The sequence below is a fragment of the Coregonus clupeaformis genome, chromosome 29 (genome assembly GCF_020615455.1).
Source record: "Coregonus clupeaformis isolate EN_2021a chromosome 29, ASM2061545v1, whole genome shotgun sequence".
Lineage (NCBI taxonomy): Eukaryota > Metazoa > Chordata > Actinopteri > Salmoniformes > Salmonidae > Coregonus > Coregonus clupeaformis.
This window is the reverse complement of record NC_059220.1, coordinates 14,854,824-14,867,294: the sequence shown is the minus strand read 5'-3', so window position 1 is coordinate 14,867,294 and position 12,471 is coordinate 14,854,824. Positions and strand designations below refer to the sequence as shown.

Below are 12,471 nucleotides of genomic sequence, written 5' to 3'. Positions count from 1 at the left end.
ATGCTATTGGTAAATAAACACTTGCATGACAATGGGCCCTAGCGTTGGGTTGGGCTGTGGCGGCTGCAATTGTATATTAATAGGTAGGGGAGTTTATAATTTATGGCAAAGGATTACTTTGGAGTCACTGGTCCCAGGCCTGCTCTTCTCCTGTCCCTCACACGCTCTCCCACACATCCCTCCCCCCCCTGCAGTAAGCTACTGACACAGAGAGCACTAACAATACTGGACATGTATAGGACTCCCGCTCTCTCCACTGCCCACCCCCACGGCCATTATAATAATATATTCAAGGATTAAAGGGGTTTTATCTTGGAGCTCCAATGCATTATGAATGGTGAATTTCAAAATTTAATTGCCCCGAATTAAATGATTCAAGATAATGTTTCTTTTATACATTTGTAATAGGGCCAGAGAAAGGGAAAATACATTAAATAAAACTTTTTCCCCTAACAAAGGAGAAGAGAGGGAGAGAGAGAAAAAGAAAGCGAGAGAGCGAGAGAAAGCGAGACAGAGAAAGAGCGAGAGAGCGAGAGAGCGAGAGAGCGAGAGAGCGAGAGCGAGAGCGAGAGCGAGAGCGAGAGCGAGAGCGAGAGAGAGAGAGAGAGAGAGAGAGAGAGAGAGAGAGAGAGAGAGAGAGAGAGAGAGAGAGAGAGAGCAGAAGGGATGGTGACCTTGTGTCTCTGGAGGAGAGGATGGGCTGAAAGACTTGTCAAAAGAAAGAGAAATAACAAGGCAGTACACAATCAGGTGGTGAGAAACTACACCTTTAATCTGTTTCCATGTGGACAGTTTCATGACTGTATTCTGTCCTCCATAGTTAGTTTACATCACAACCTCCGGTCTCTCTCACACAGGCAGAGAAACAAGCCCAAAACTACTGCATATCTGGATGTGCTGCAGTACAGTGTAACAACTATTGTACTTACTCCATTTTTTACTGTACTTACACTGTATTTAGGGTAAGGGTTAGGGTAGTCTCGCGCAAATCTGGTGTTGTTGACAGAATGTGAGAAGCCTTTGCTTCCGAGGGTTGGGGTGCCCCAGTATCTGTGCGTTAGAGATGTCTCCTCTCTAACACCCAGGGACCTCCGATTCAAACTCCCATTAGACAGCTCTGCAAGATTTACGTTCAAAATATGTTTGTTACTCACCAAATATGGAGTTTCGCTGAGCAATCATCATCACTTACTCCCGTTACGGCCGGTATATACTTCCAAAAAAGGTCTAAATAAAGAAATGTGGCACCTCCAATCACTCATTACTGCCACGCACAGGTTAAGAGTCTACAACAGCTCAATATATTGGAGGCGCCGATGAGGCATTTTTTCAGTTGCTTGTAAATTTTTATTTAGACCTTTTTTGGAAGTACATACCGGTCGTAACTGGAGTAAATGGAGAACTGCCTAATGGGAGTTTGAATTGGAACTTCCTGGGTGTTAGAGAAGAGGCACGTCATACTCATCGTCGACATCTCTAACACACAGATACTGGGGCAGGGTTGGGGATACTGCTGTACGTACATTAACAATGAATCATTTGAACAGTTCATACACTGTAGTTACAATATTAATCAAACAGTAATGAGGACACTAAAGTCCATTGTTACCACCAACTATCAATGTCAGAGGATGCGCGTATAGTACAGATGTGGGACCAGGCTACAAGGTAGCCTGAGTGCCAGTCTGTTTGTGCCACCATGCCAACTCCTTGTCACTCATTGGTTTGACAAGGACAGCGATGGAGTTTGACAAGGACAGCACTGGATATACCAAGGTGCTGTGAATTGCTTGGAGAGTGTGATTGGTTAAAGCAGTAGGTAGATTCTCAGTAACTGTACAGTAACTAGAAACAAAGTCTTTAGAAAAGCAGCAGGTACAGACCGGTAGAGAATGTTACAAATGATGAATGAATCAAAATACAGAAACAAACCAGTCCATGATGCAGTGACAAAGCAAAATACAGCAGAAAACAACATGGTGATACTTCAACAAATTAAAAGTTACAAAACAAACCCCTTCTAGTTATATTATACAGTAGAATAGACTCAGATCAACTCTTTCATTTTGGAGGTTGGTAACAGCATCAACGTATAGATAGACAAATTATAATAAGCAGCGCTAGCTAAAACTTTGGAGTAAGGCTAACTAAGTGTGGTGGTACATGGTTTCTTAAAATGGCCCCTCATATCCACCATCCATCACATGGCTTATTCATAGGGGGAGAACGCAGACACCAATATTCTGAATTAGCTCCCTCCCTCGGCTGTCCAGACACGATAATAGATAACAGATCACATGATAATAATAACAGCTACTGTGCTGGAGCTAAGGGTTATTTAAGAGCTTACTTCAGTATCTAATAGAGAGAGCAAGCAACACATCCTCATCATGTTTCACTGCCATTCAGTGTTAATATAAAACCAACGTAGGCTTTGAAATACAGAGCAGACATCCTAAAGACAAATAAAAACATATGTTGAGAATTTAGCGACTGGAAGAGAGACCACATTACCAATGTCCTGTTTGTCTTGTTCCTGGGGTGGAGGAAGGAGGAGTAACAGAAAAGGAAAACAACACTTTAAGGCTGTCCAACAACAAAACAATAATCTAACAGAAATTAGTTGAAGTCCTTTGTGTGAAACACGTCTAGGAGATCACATGACGTCTCTTGTCATGTCTTGCTGATGAAGAGGTTTGAATTAGTCTCCATTCTGACTGTTATGGCTTGTTCATAATATAGACTAGCATTAGTCATATTCTTCATCACAACAGCAACTCGTCCTCGGGTGATTCAACTGCAACTTGGAGAGCTGAGGTACATTCATAATAATGTTTAACATTTTAAACTTAGTAATTATTTAAAGTTTTCAAAAACGACCCAAATCACCTGCTTTTAGTCATCTAATTTTGCTCAATAAACGCACATATTACCCATACATTTTCCATCACATTTCTAATGGTACATTATACTCAGAGTAGAGAAATTAAAATACTGATTGTTCCCAGAACAAGAGCATAGGACATATCCGCCATTTTGTGTCAAAAGTTTCCTTCAGTTGTATTTGAAATGCTATTGAGTGAAACCAGGAAGTGCAGCGCGAGAAAGAGAGAGGCAGTGATGGTCTCAAACAATGAGCAACAAAGAGCCGAATACGCCACAGAAAAAGATTGTCGAGTGAAATTATAGCAGGCGTATATAGACAAAAACAACAGTATTAGGGTAAAAGTGTTCGGATTAGATTTTGGTTTGCTGGAGATAACATTAAACTAAATTCAATCTCTGTTCTTTCTTTCTGTCCATCCTACAGTAGCGGAACTGAAACCAGTGCTGCTGCTGTTACTAACTACCATTCTCTCACAGCTCGTATGTCAATAAACTCAATGTAAACCAGTGAAGCACTGTTAAAGAAAAAAAAGTATTTCATAAAAATTACAAACTTTTACTGCTCAGATAGAAGGCAGAGGGGAGTGACATTGACTGGCAGTCTGCAGTCTGCAGCAGTAGGGAGGTAAAACTAACAGCCATGGAAGGAGGGACAAACCAACCAACAGACAGTGAAAAGTTTTGCAATTTTTTAAAATTCTAATTCTGTTTAGTTTTTATATTATTTTATTCTTAGCTCCTTCTTTATTTCTGTGAGTCACTTAAGAGAGACAAAAATAAATAAATAGCAAAGGGCTGCCGTGGCTGGCTGGCTGACTGCTGCAATAAGGCCTAGCTAGATGATGATTTCACCTATTCACTGTTCACTTGGGCTCGTCTCCAGTTCGTTCTGCACTCAGGTCCACGTCCACTTCCTGTAAGAGAGAAGCAGTAGCCTTGTCTCCTCAGTTCTCTGTTTGGCCTTCCTGTTCCTGGGTGTTAGCTTGGACAGCAGCATCTGGCGTGGAGGCGTTAGCATCCATACCATCCTCCTCCTGGGCAGGGCTAGCACTTTGGCCTGAGTCCAAGGAGGTTGAGATAACTTCTTTGCTAGCCTCTTGAATCAGGCTAGCATCCACACCAACCTCCAGGACTGGGCTAGCGTCCGTACCATTCCCGTTGACCACCACCTTCCCACCATCCCCATTGACTATGAGGGGGGCTTGTTCCCTGGCTGCGTCCCCCTGTCCCAGCTGCTGTACCTGGGCTAACACCTGCTCCACCGCTGCCTGGTCATCTCCCTCCTCGTCCTCCTCCTGTAGTTTCCTCAGAATGAGGGGCAGCTTGGTGTCGGCGTTCTCCAGAAGGGAGATGTCGCTCTCCTCATAGCGGGGTAGCGGAGCGCCTTCCTCCTGCTGCTGCTGGAAGTGCAGGCGCCTGGCCTTGCCACTGGCCACCACCCTCTCCAGGATCTGCTTCTCGGCCAGGCGCAGCTGGATGGCCACGCGGGAGTGGAAGGAGAGGTCGGGCTTCTCCAACGCACACTGGTCATCCTGGAGGACGGAGGGAGGTGGGGGAGACATTGGGCAGAGAGGAAGGGAGTGAGGTAGAGCAGACAGACAGAAAGTGAAGGAGCAGACGCACAGAGAGAGAGAGAGAGAGAGAGAGAGAGAGAGAGAGAGAGAGAGAGAGAGAGAGAGAGAGAGAGGCATAAGGGAGAGAGAGCGGGGGGAAGCAGAGAGAGAACGGGATAACATACAGAAGTCAGAGGAAGAATTTGTTAACTTATCTGGTTGAGAATGGGTCCTGTTGAAATCTTCTAAAGATTACTTTATACAACACTGATACAGAGTTGACACACTGACCCAAAACAACAGTGAGGTGGGTGAAATCTTCTCTGACCTGGGAGCTGGTCTTGTAGGTCTGGAGAAGCAGGGCAGCCCTGGTCTCCAGGAAAGTCCACAGTTTGATCTCATTGTCCCAGCTCACAGGGAACTCAGTGTTACCCAGGGTGAAAATCTTATTGATGGCATGTTCTCCTACCAAGTAGTCCTTCAGCTCCTCTGTGGAGAGAAACGGTTAAAAGGCATTGAACCAGAATGTCAGGACCAATATGATTACAGAGGGAAAACACAAGTACAGAATTCAGGTCTATTCATCAGAGGGCCAAATCTTTACAGCTATACAGGTACACATATTTTTAAAGATGTCTATTTAGTTTGATGTTCTTTTTAATTAATGTCACCAGACTTAGATTAAGTTAAAGGGCTGTTATTCTACAGGTTAACTGGTAGCTAACTGCTCTCTTCCAGATCTTTCTTTTGATCTGAGCTATTATCTAAGGGTTGATTACGCTGGAGGAAGGGACATGAAAGGAGGGGAGGATGAGTGCCTAATGTGTTCAAAGGCTACACAAACACGCTACTAAACACACACATCATGCTACACACACACACACACACACACTACATACACACACTACACACACACACGCTACACCTGTAAAAAAGCTATACTCTAAAGGTTACTACAAGCCCCACTCCGTTGATCTAAGTGCGTGCATGCACGTGGGTGGAGTGGGATTTTTGTAGTAGCGGACACCTTTTATCCTCACAACGATCCCACTCCTATTCATAAGGGGGCGATAGCAAAGTTTTTTTATTTTTGTCTTTTCATTTTGTGAAAGCAAGGAAGAGTTGCCTTCCCTTGCTAGTAGTGCCACCTAGCTGGCAGCCTGGCTAGCTGGCTTTAGCCTGGCTAAAAACGTAGCAAGCTAGCTAGACTTTTTAGCTTCCCACATCTTCATGTGAAATAATCAGATTTACAGTGCCTTCAGAAAGTATTCACACCCCTCGATTTTTTCCACATTTTGTTGTGTTTGCCACCTGAATTTTGATTCAATTGAGATTTTACCCCATAATGTCAAAGTGGAATTATATTTTAATTTTTTGCTTCTCAAATAAATCCAAATGAAAAGCTGAAATGTCTAAGTCAATAAATATTCAACCCCTTTGTTATGGCAAGCCTAAATAAGTTCAGGAGTAAAAATGTGCTTAACAAGTCACATAATAAGTTGCATGGACTTATTGTGTTTAACATTATTTTTGTTATGACTACCTCATCTCTGTATCCCACACATACAATTATCTGTAAGGTCCCTCAGTCGAGCAGTGAATTTCAAAAACAGATTCAACCACAAAGACCAGGGAGGTTTTCCAATGCCTCGCAAAGAAGGGCACCTATTAGTAGATGGGTAAATATAAAATAAATGAAAATTATATTGCAAGACTTGAAAATGGCTGTCTAGCAATGATTAACAACCAACTTGACAGAGCTTGAAGAATAAAAAAAAAAATAATGTGAAAATATTGTACAATCCAGGTCTGCAAAAGCTCTTAGAGACTTACCCAGAAAGACTCTGTAATCACTGCCAAAAGGTGATTTTAACTTGTATTGACTCAGGGGATTGAATGCTTATCTAATCAAGATAGTGTTGTATTTTTCATAAATGTTTTATAAAATGTTAGAATTTTTCTTCCTCTGACAGAGTATTTTGTGTAGATCGTTGACAAAAAAAAAAACAGACATCCATTAGGGCTATCCCTGACAAAAAAAAAATCTTGGTCGACCAAGAGTCATCTGTTCTTTCGTCCAATCGATTGGTCAACATTTTTAAACGTGTATTTTTCCATATATTGACACATCCTATGTGTTTCAATCAAATCAACTATATTCACTGAGATTGTCTGATGCTTTAAGCACACTGTTTGATTAAATAATTAAGACACACAAATAACTAGAGGGAGTCCGACCAGCAATTGATTTGATTGTGCCGGGCTCAGACTTGCTGCGCTGTTAAAAAGAAAAGACAGCGAGTGACTGTGACTAGCACCCGTTGTCTCTCTCTCCTCCCTGCTGCAGCGACCACCACAGAACATCAAAGTGTTTATCAAGCTGTCCGTGTTGCTGAAGCTGCAACATAATTACAGCCATTTCTGACTGAAAGGTTCTGTTACCGAAATCCCTCATTTGTTTAGGAAAAACATTCCCTATTCCCTCAACCCTTGCTCTCTTTACGTGACACATGTACAGTCGAAGTCGGAAGTTTACATACACTAAGGTTGGAGTCATTAAAACTCGTTTTTCAACCACTCCACACATTTCTTGTTAACAAACTATAGTTTTGGCAAGTCGGTTAGGACAGATTATTTCACTTATAATTCACTGTATCACAATTCCAGTGGGTCAGAAGTTTACATACACTAAGTTGACTGTGCCTTTAAACAGCTTGGAAAAGTCCAGAAAATGATGTCATGGCTTTAGAAGCGTCTGATAGGTTAATTGACATCATTTGAGTCAATTGGAGGTGTACCTGTGGATGATTTTCAAGGCCTACCTTCAAACTCAGCGCCTCTTTGCTTGACATCATGGGAAAATCAAAAGAAAATCAGCCAAGACCTCAGAAAAAGAATTGTAGACCTCCACAAGTCTGGTTCATCCTTGGGAGCAATTTCCAAACGCCTGAAGGTACCACGTTCATCTGTACAAACAATAGTACGCAAGTATAAACACCATGGGACCACGCAGCCGTCATACCGCTCAGGAAGGAGACGCGTTCTGTCTCCTAGAGATTAACGTACTTTGGTGCGAAAAGTGCAAATCAATCCCACAACAACAGCAAAGGACCTTGTGAAGATGCTGGATGAAACAGGTAAAAAAGTATCTATATCCACAGTAAAACGAGTCCTATATCGACATAACTTAAAAGGCCGCTCAGCAAGGAAGAAGCCACTGCTCCAAAACCGACATAAAAAAGCCAGACTACGGTTTGCAACTGCACATGGGGACAAATATCGTACTTTTTGGAGAAATGTCCTCTGGTCTGATGAAACAAAAATATAATTGTTTGGCCATAATGACCATCATTATGTTTGGAGGAAAAAGGGGGTAGCTTGCAAGCCGACGAACACCATCCCAACCGTGAAGCACGGGGGTGGCAGCATCATGCTGTGGGGGTGCTTTGCTGCAGGAGGGACTGGTGCACTTCACAGAATAGATGGCATCATGAGAAAGGAAAAGTATGTGGATATATTGAAGCAACATCTCAAGATATCAGTCAGGAAGTTAAAGCTTGGTCGCAAATGGGTCTTCCAAATAGACAATGACCCCAAGCATACTTCCAAAGTTGTGGCAAAATGGCTTAAGGACAACAAAGTCAAGGTATTGGAGTGGCCATCACAAAGCCCTGACCTCAATCCTATCAAACATTTGTGGGCAGAACTGAAAAAGCATGTGCAAGCAAGGAGCCCTACAAACCTGACTCAGTTACACAAGCTCTGTCAGGAGGAATGGGCCAAAATTCACCCAACTTATTGTGGGAAGCTTGTGGAAGGCTACCCGAAACATTTGACCCAAGACAAACAATTCAAAGGCAATGCTACCAAATACTAATTGAGTGTATGTAAACTTCTGACCCACTGGGAATGTGATGAAAGAAATAAAAGCTGAAAGAAATAATTCTCTCTACTATTATTCTGACATTTCACATACTTAAAATAAAATGGTGATCCTAACTGACCTAAGACAGGGAATTTTTACTGTATGACCTCTTAGTTAAACCTAGACCAGTAGAACCCACAGGACCTTGTAGCCCCAACCCTCCCCGTACGCCTCACTCCGAAGAAGAAGAAAAAACCTTCCACAATGAATCCCTGTATGACGTGAACCATCTTAAAACCCTGATCAGTGGCTTGGCAGGTACAGTATGTGTTAATGGTGGCCAGTGGCCCACAGTTAACCCAGGCCCACTCACGTTTAGCATCAGCTGACTGATACAAGCTGAGTGGAGGCCGAAATGACCTAAAACAGGGAATCTTTACTAGGATTAAATGTCAGGAATTGTGGAAAAACTGAGTTTAAATGTATTTGGCTAAGGTGTATGTAAACTTCTGACTACAACTGTATGCATCGCATGCACGTGACCAAAAACCTATTCACACGGGCCTAGTATTACTAGAGAACGTTGGTTATGTAATTATTACTCCAGAATATCTGTTATTCCAGAGGACGATTCGGACGGGATTGGTTTTTTCCAAACTGTAATTCTTAATTTCTTTCCAATAAATTGCCAGTTATGACGGAAGCCTGGAGGTTTTTATTCTAAGCGTGAAGATGCAGTATTTCAACATGTCCAGGTGATAGGGCCAGACTGAACTCGAGCTTGGTTCCCACGTTTCTAAACCACACCAAACCATCTTCCCATAATATTTGAATTGAGGAAGAGTGATCATGATCATTAGGATATTATAGCAATCTGCAGTATGTCCTAAATGCCCCCCAGCCTTCAGATGTGAGCTAAACAGTGCAATTGCACTTGAGATGCATTTTAAGGCTATGGATGAGAAAGTTAATTTACCATTTCCAAACATTTAGGTCAGTTGTATGCTGCTTTGTGATCTATTAACAGCAAGGGTTGCATTAAATAGACTCAATATTTTTTACTGATGCATTTAGCAATATTCAATTCATACGCACAAAACAAACAAAAGCATTCACTGTGAAAGTTGATAGGCTACATGTAGGCCATTCATATATAGCTTATGCGCAGCACTTAGTTCAATTTATCGAATCAGTTATTGTTTTCGTGCGCAACATGAGCAACACCTGTCAAACTCAGACATTTCTCTCAAAACCCAGGGAACTTGGAGTTAGCCCAAAAACAGTAGGTTATTCTGGCTGGAACTGTTACTCACCTGCCATGTAAAAATTACTGCCATGGCAGATTCGGACAGAACTAAAATTACAAATGTGGCGTTTTGTGATCGTGCACATATTTACATTACCCAACCTCCCCCAGTAAATCTTATTCCGTCCGAATAGGGCACAATAGGGCTTGACCTATAGCATCATAATCACATCAATAAATTGGTTGTAGCAAACTCAACACTGTAACACGTGACAGCAAATGGATGCAGAGGACATGACAAATAAACTCAAAAAACGGGGGAATGTTTACTGGTTGCTCAGGAGCTAAAGGGAAAGTCAGATGTGTGGCATAAACGTGACTAGTTGTATTATGTGTATTGTGTGCCAAACAGGTGCTGTCTAGATTAAAATATAATTTCTCTGACCGTTTGGAACATTGTTAATAACACTAAATAAAGTATAAGCATACCAGAGAGTCTGTTGTATCATTTTTGTCAAGCCTTTATTACAGAAAAGACTAAAAACAGTCGTATTAATTAGTGAATGCGATTTCCCAAATAGAATGGTTTATTTATTGTTTAAGCTAATTATTCAATTGGAACAGTGTAAACACTAAATCAATTATAAATAATACCAGAGAGGCTGTTCTAACGAGAGAAAAAAAAGTGTAAAGCCTTTATTACAGCAAAGCAAAGATTAAAAACAGCCGAATCTGTGAAATTGTTTACATCACATATTGTTGCGTGAGGCTTGGTGCTCACGGGAATCAGTATGTTTTTAAACAAATACTCAAACAGGCAACAGAAGCAGGATCTGTCTTATTTCTGTAGATATATTGATTATTTATAAAGCCAGGCACATTGAACAGTTAGGCTATTGATTATAGACCTAATTAAGTTGGGGTTTCTGCTCTCCTCACTTTTCTTAGACAATAAGGCAAGGGCTGTTTTCTCATCTCCTCATTCTGCTGCTGCCTCCGCCACATTGTTCTCAACACCAATATGCTGGTTAACTTTGCTATTATGCACATAGCAACATGGTCTAGGAAAAGGCACCAATTCAACAGCGCACTGATGTGTTTCAGAACTGTGGACAGCGACCGCTATCCAACGAGGGAGAAGTGCATTTGTTATAAAATAATATTATTTTTATTAGTGTTGCACTATTGTTCTTATTTAATATAACCATATAGAATTTCAGTAGCACGTCTTGGAGTGATGGACTGTGCCATCCCCACGGCCTCCACAATGGATCAGTCCATTCAGACAGGCGCGAATCACACAGGTGTCTTGTACACCATGATATTTTTTGCTACTGCTCAACTAAAGAAATCTCGGTCGACCAACAACCTATCGACCAAACAATCGACCAGTCGACAAAATGGGGTCAGCCCTAAAATCCACTTTAATCCCACTTTGTAACACAACAAAATGTGGAAAAAGTCAAGGGGTGTGAATACTTTCTGAAGGCACTGTATAATAAAAAAAAATATGCCCTGTCAAATATTCTTATACTTGCCGGTGTAACCTAAACCATTATCCCTGTTTGATATGTTGCGTGTGTATTCATTCCCATATCTGCTAAAAATAGAACTTCATAATCTTTTGGTCATGGAGAAAAACAGCACATGGCTAGCTAGTTGGCAACAGCAGGCTCAAGCATTTCACAATAGCTTGTAATCACTAGTTATTACTTCTAAACAAAATACCTTTTTGGGTGGATTTTGTTGTTCGGTTTATTGTTTGAACAGTCGCTGAGATTATATTTGGTTATCAATGCAAAATAAGCTACTTTGATGAATAGCCTATACAGTGAGGGAAAAAAGTATTTGATCCCCTGCTGATTTTGTACGTTTGCCCACTGACAAAGAAATGATCAGTCTATAATTTTAATGGTAGGTTTATTTGAACAGTGAGAGACAGAATAACAACAAAATAATCCAGAAAAACACATGTCAAAAATGTTATAAATTGATTTGCATTTTAATGAGGGAAATAAGTATTTGACCCCTCTGCAAAATATGACTTAGTACTTGGTGGCAAAACCCTTGTTGGCAATCACAGAGGTCAGACGTTTCTTGTAGTTGGCCACCAGGTTTGCACACATCTCAGGAGGGATTTTGTCCCACTCCTCTTTGCAGATCTTCTCCAAGTCATTAAGGTTTTGAGGCTGACGTTTGGCAACTCGAACCTTCAGCTCCCTCCACAGATTTTCTATGGGATTAAGGTCTGGAGACTGGCTAGGCCACTCCAGGACCTTAATGTGCTTCTTCTTGAGCCACTCCTTTGTTGCCTTGGCCGTGTGTTTTGGGTCATTGTCATGCTGGAATACTCATCCACGACCCATTTTCAATGCCCTGGCTGAGGGAAGGAGGTTCTCACCCAAGATTTGACGGTACATGGCCCTGTCCATCGTCCCTTTGATGCGGTGAAGTTGTCCTGTCCCCTTAGCAGAAAAACAACCCCAAAGCATAATGTTTCCACCTCCATATTTGACAGTGGGGATGGTGTTCTTGGGGTCATTGGCATCAACTCAACTCTGCCTAAGAGCTCCATTTTGGTCTCATCTGACCACAACACTTTCACCCAGCTCTCCTCTGAATCATTCAGATGTTCATTGGCAAACTTCAGACGGCATGTATATGTGCTTTCTTGAGCAGGGGGACCTTGCGCGCGCTGCAGGATTTCAGTCCTTCACGGCGTAGTGTGTTACCAATTGTTTTCTTGGTGACTATGGTCCCAGCTGCCTTGAGATCATTGACAAGATCCTCCCGTGTAGTTCTGGGCTGATTCCTCACCGTTCTCATGATCATTTGCAACTCCACGAGGTGAGATCTTGCATGGAGCCCCAGGCCGAGGGAGATTGACAGTTCTTTTGTGTTTCTTCCATTTGCGAATAATC

General features: G+C 41.9%; 1 protein-coding gene across 2 annotated transcripts in view; it reads right to left on the bottom strand.

Annotated features, from left to right (window-relative positions):
- Positions 1-746: 746 nt before the first annotated feature.
- Positions 747-12,471, bottom strand: part of LOC121544683 (actin-histidine N-methyltransferase) — a 59,125-nt gene continuing 47,400 nt past the window's right edge. For both annotated transcript variants that reach the window (XM_041854745.2, XM_041854744.2), the window contains exons 12-13: positions 4,768-4,928; positions 747-4,418 (exon numbers count right to left, since the gene is read on the bottom strand). In XM_041854745.2, coding sequence (XP_041710679.1) covers positions 3,831-4,418; positions 4,768-4,928 — 749 coding nt within the window. In that variant the 3' untranslated portion in view covers positions 747-3,830. The remainder of the gene's footprint in view (positions 4,419-4,767; positions 4,929-12,471) is intronic.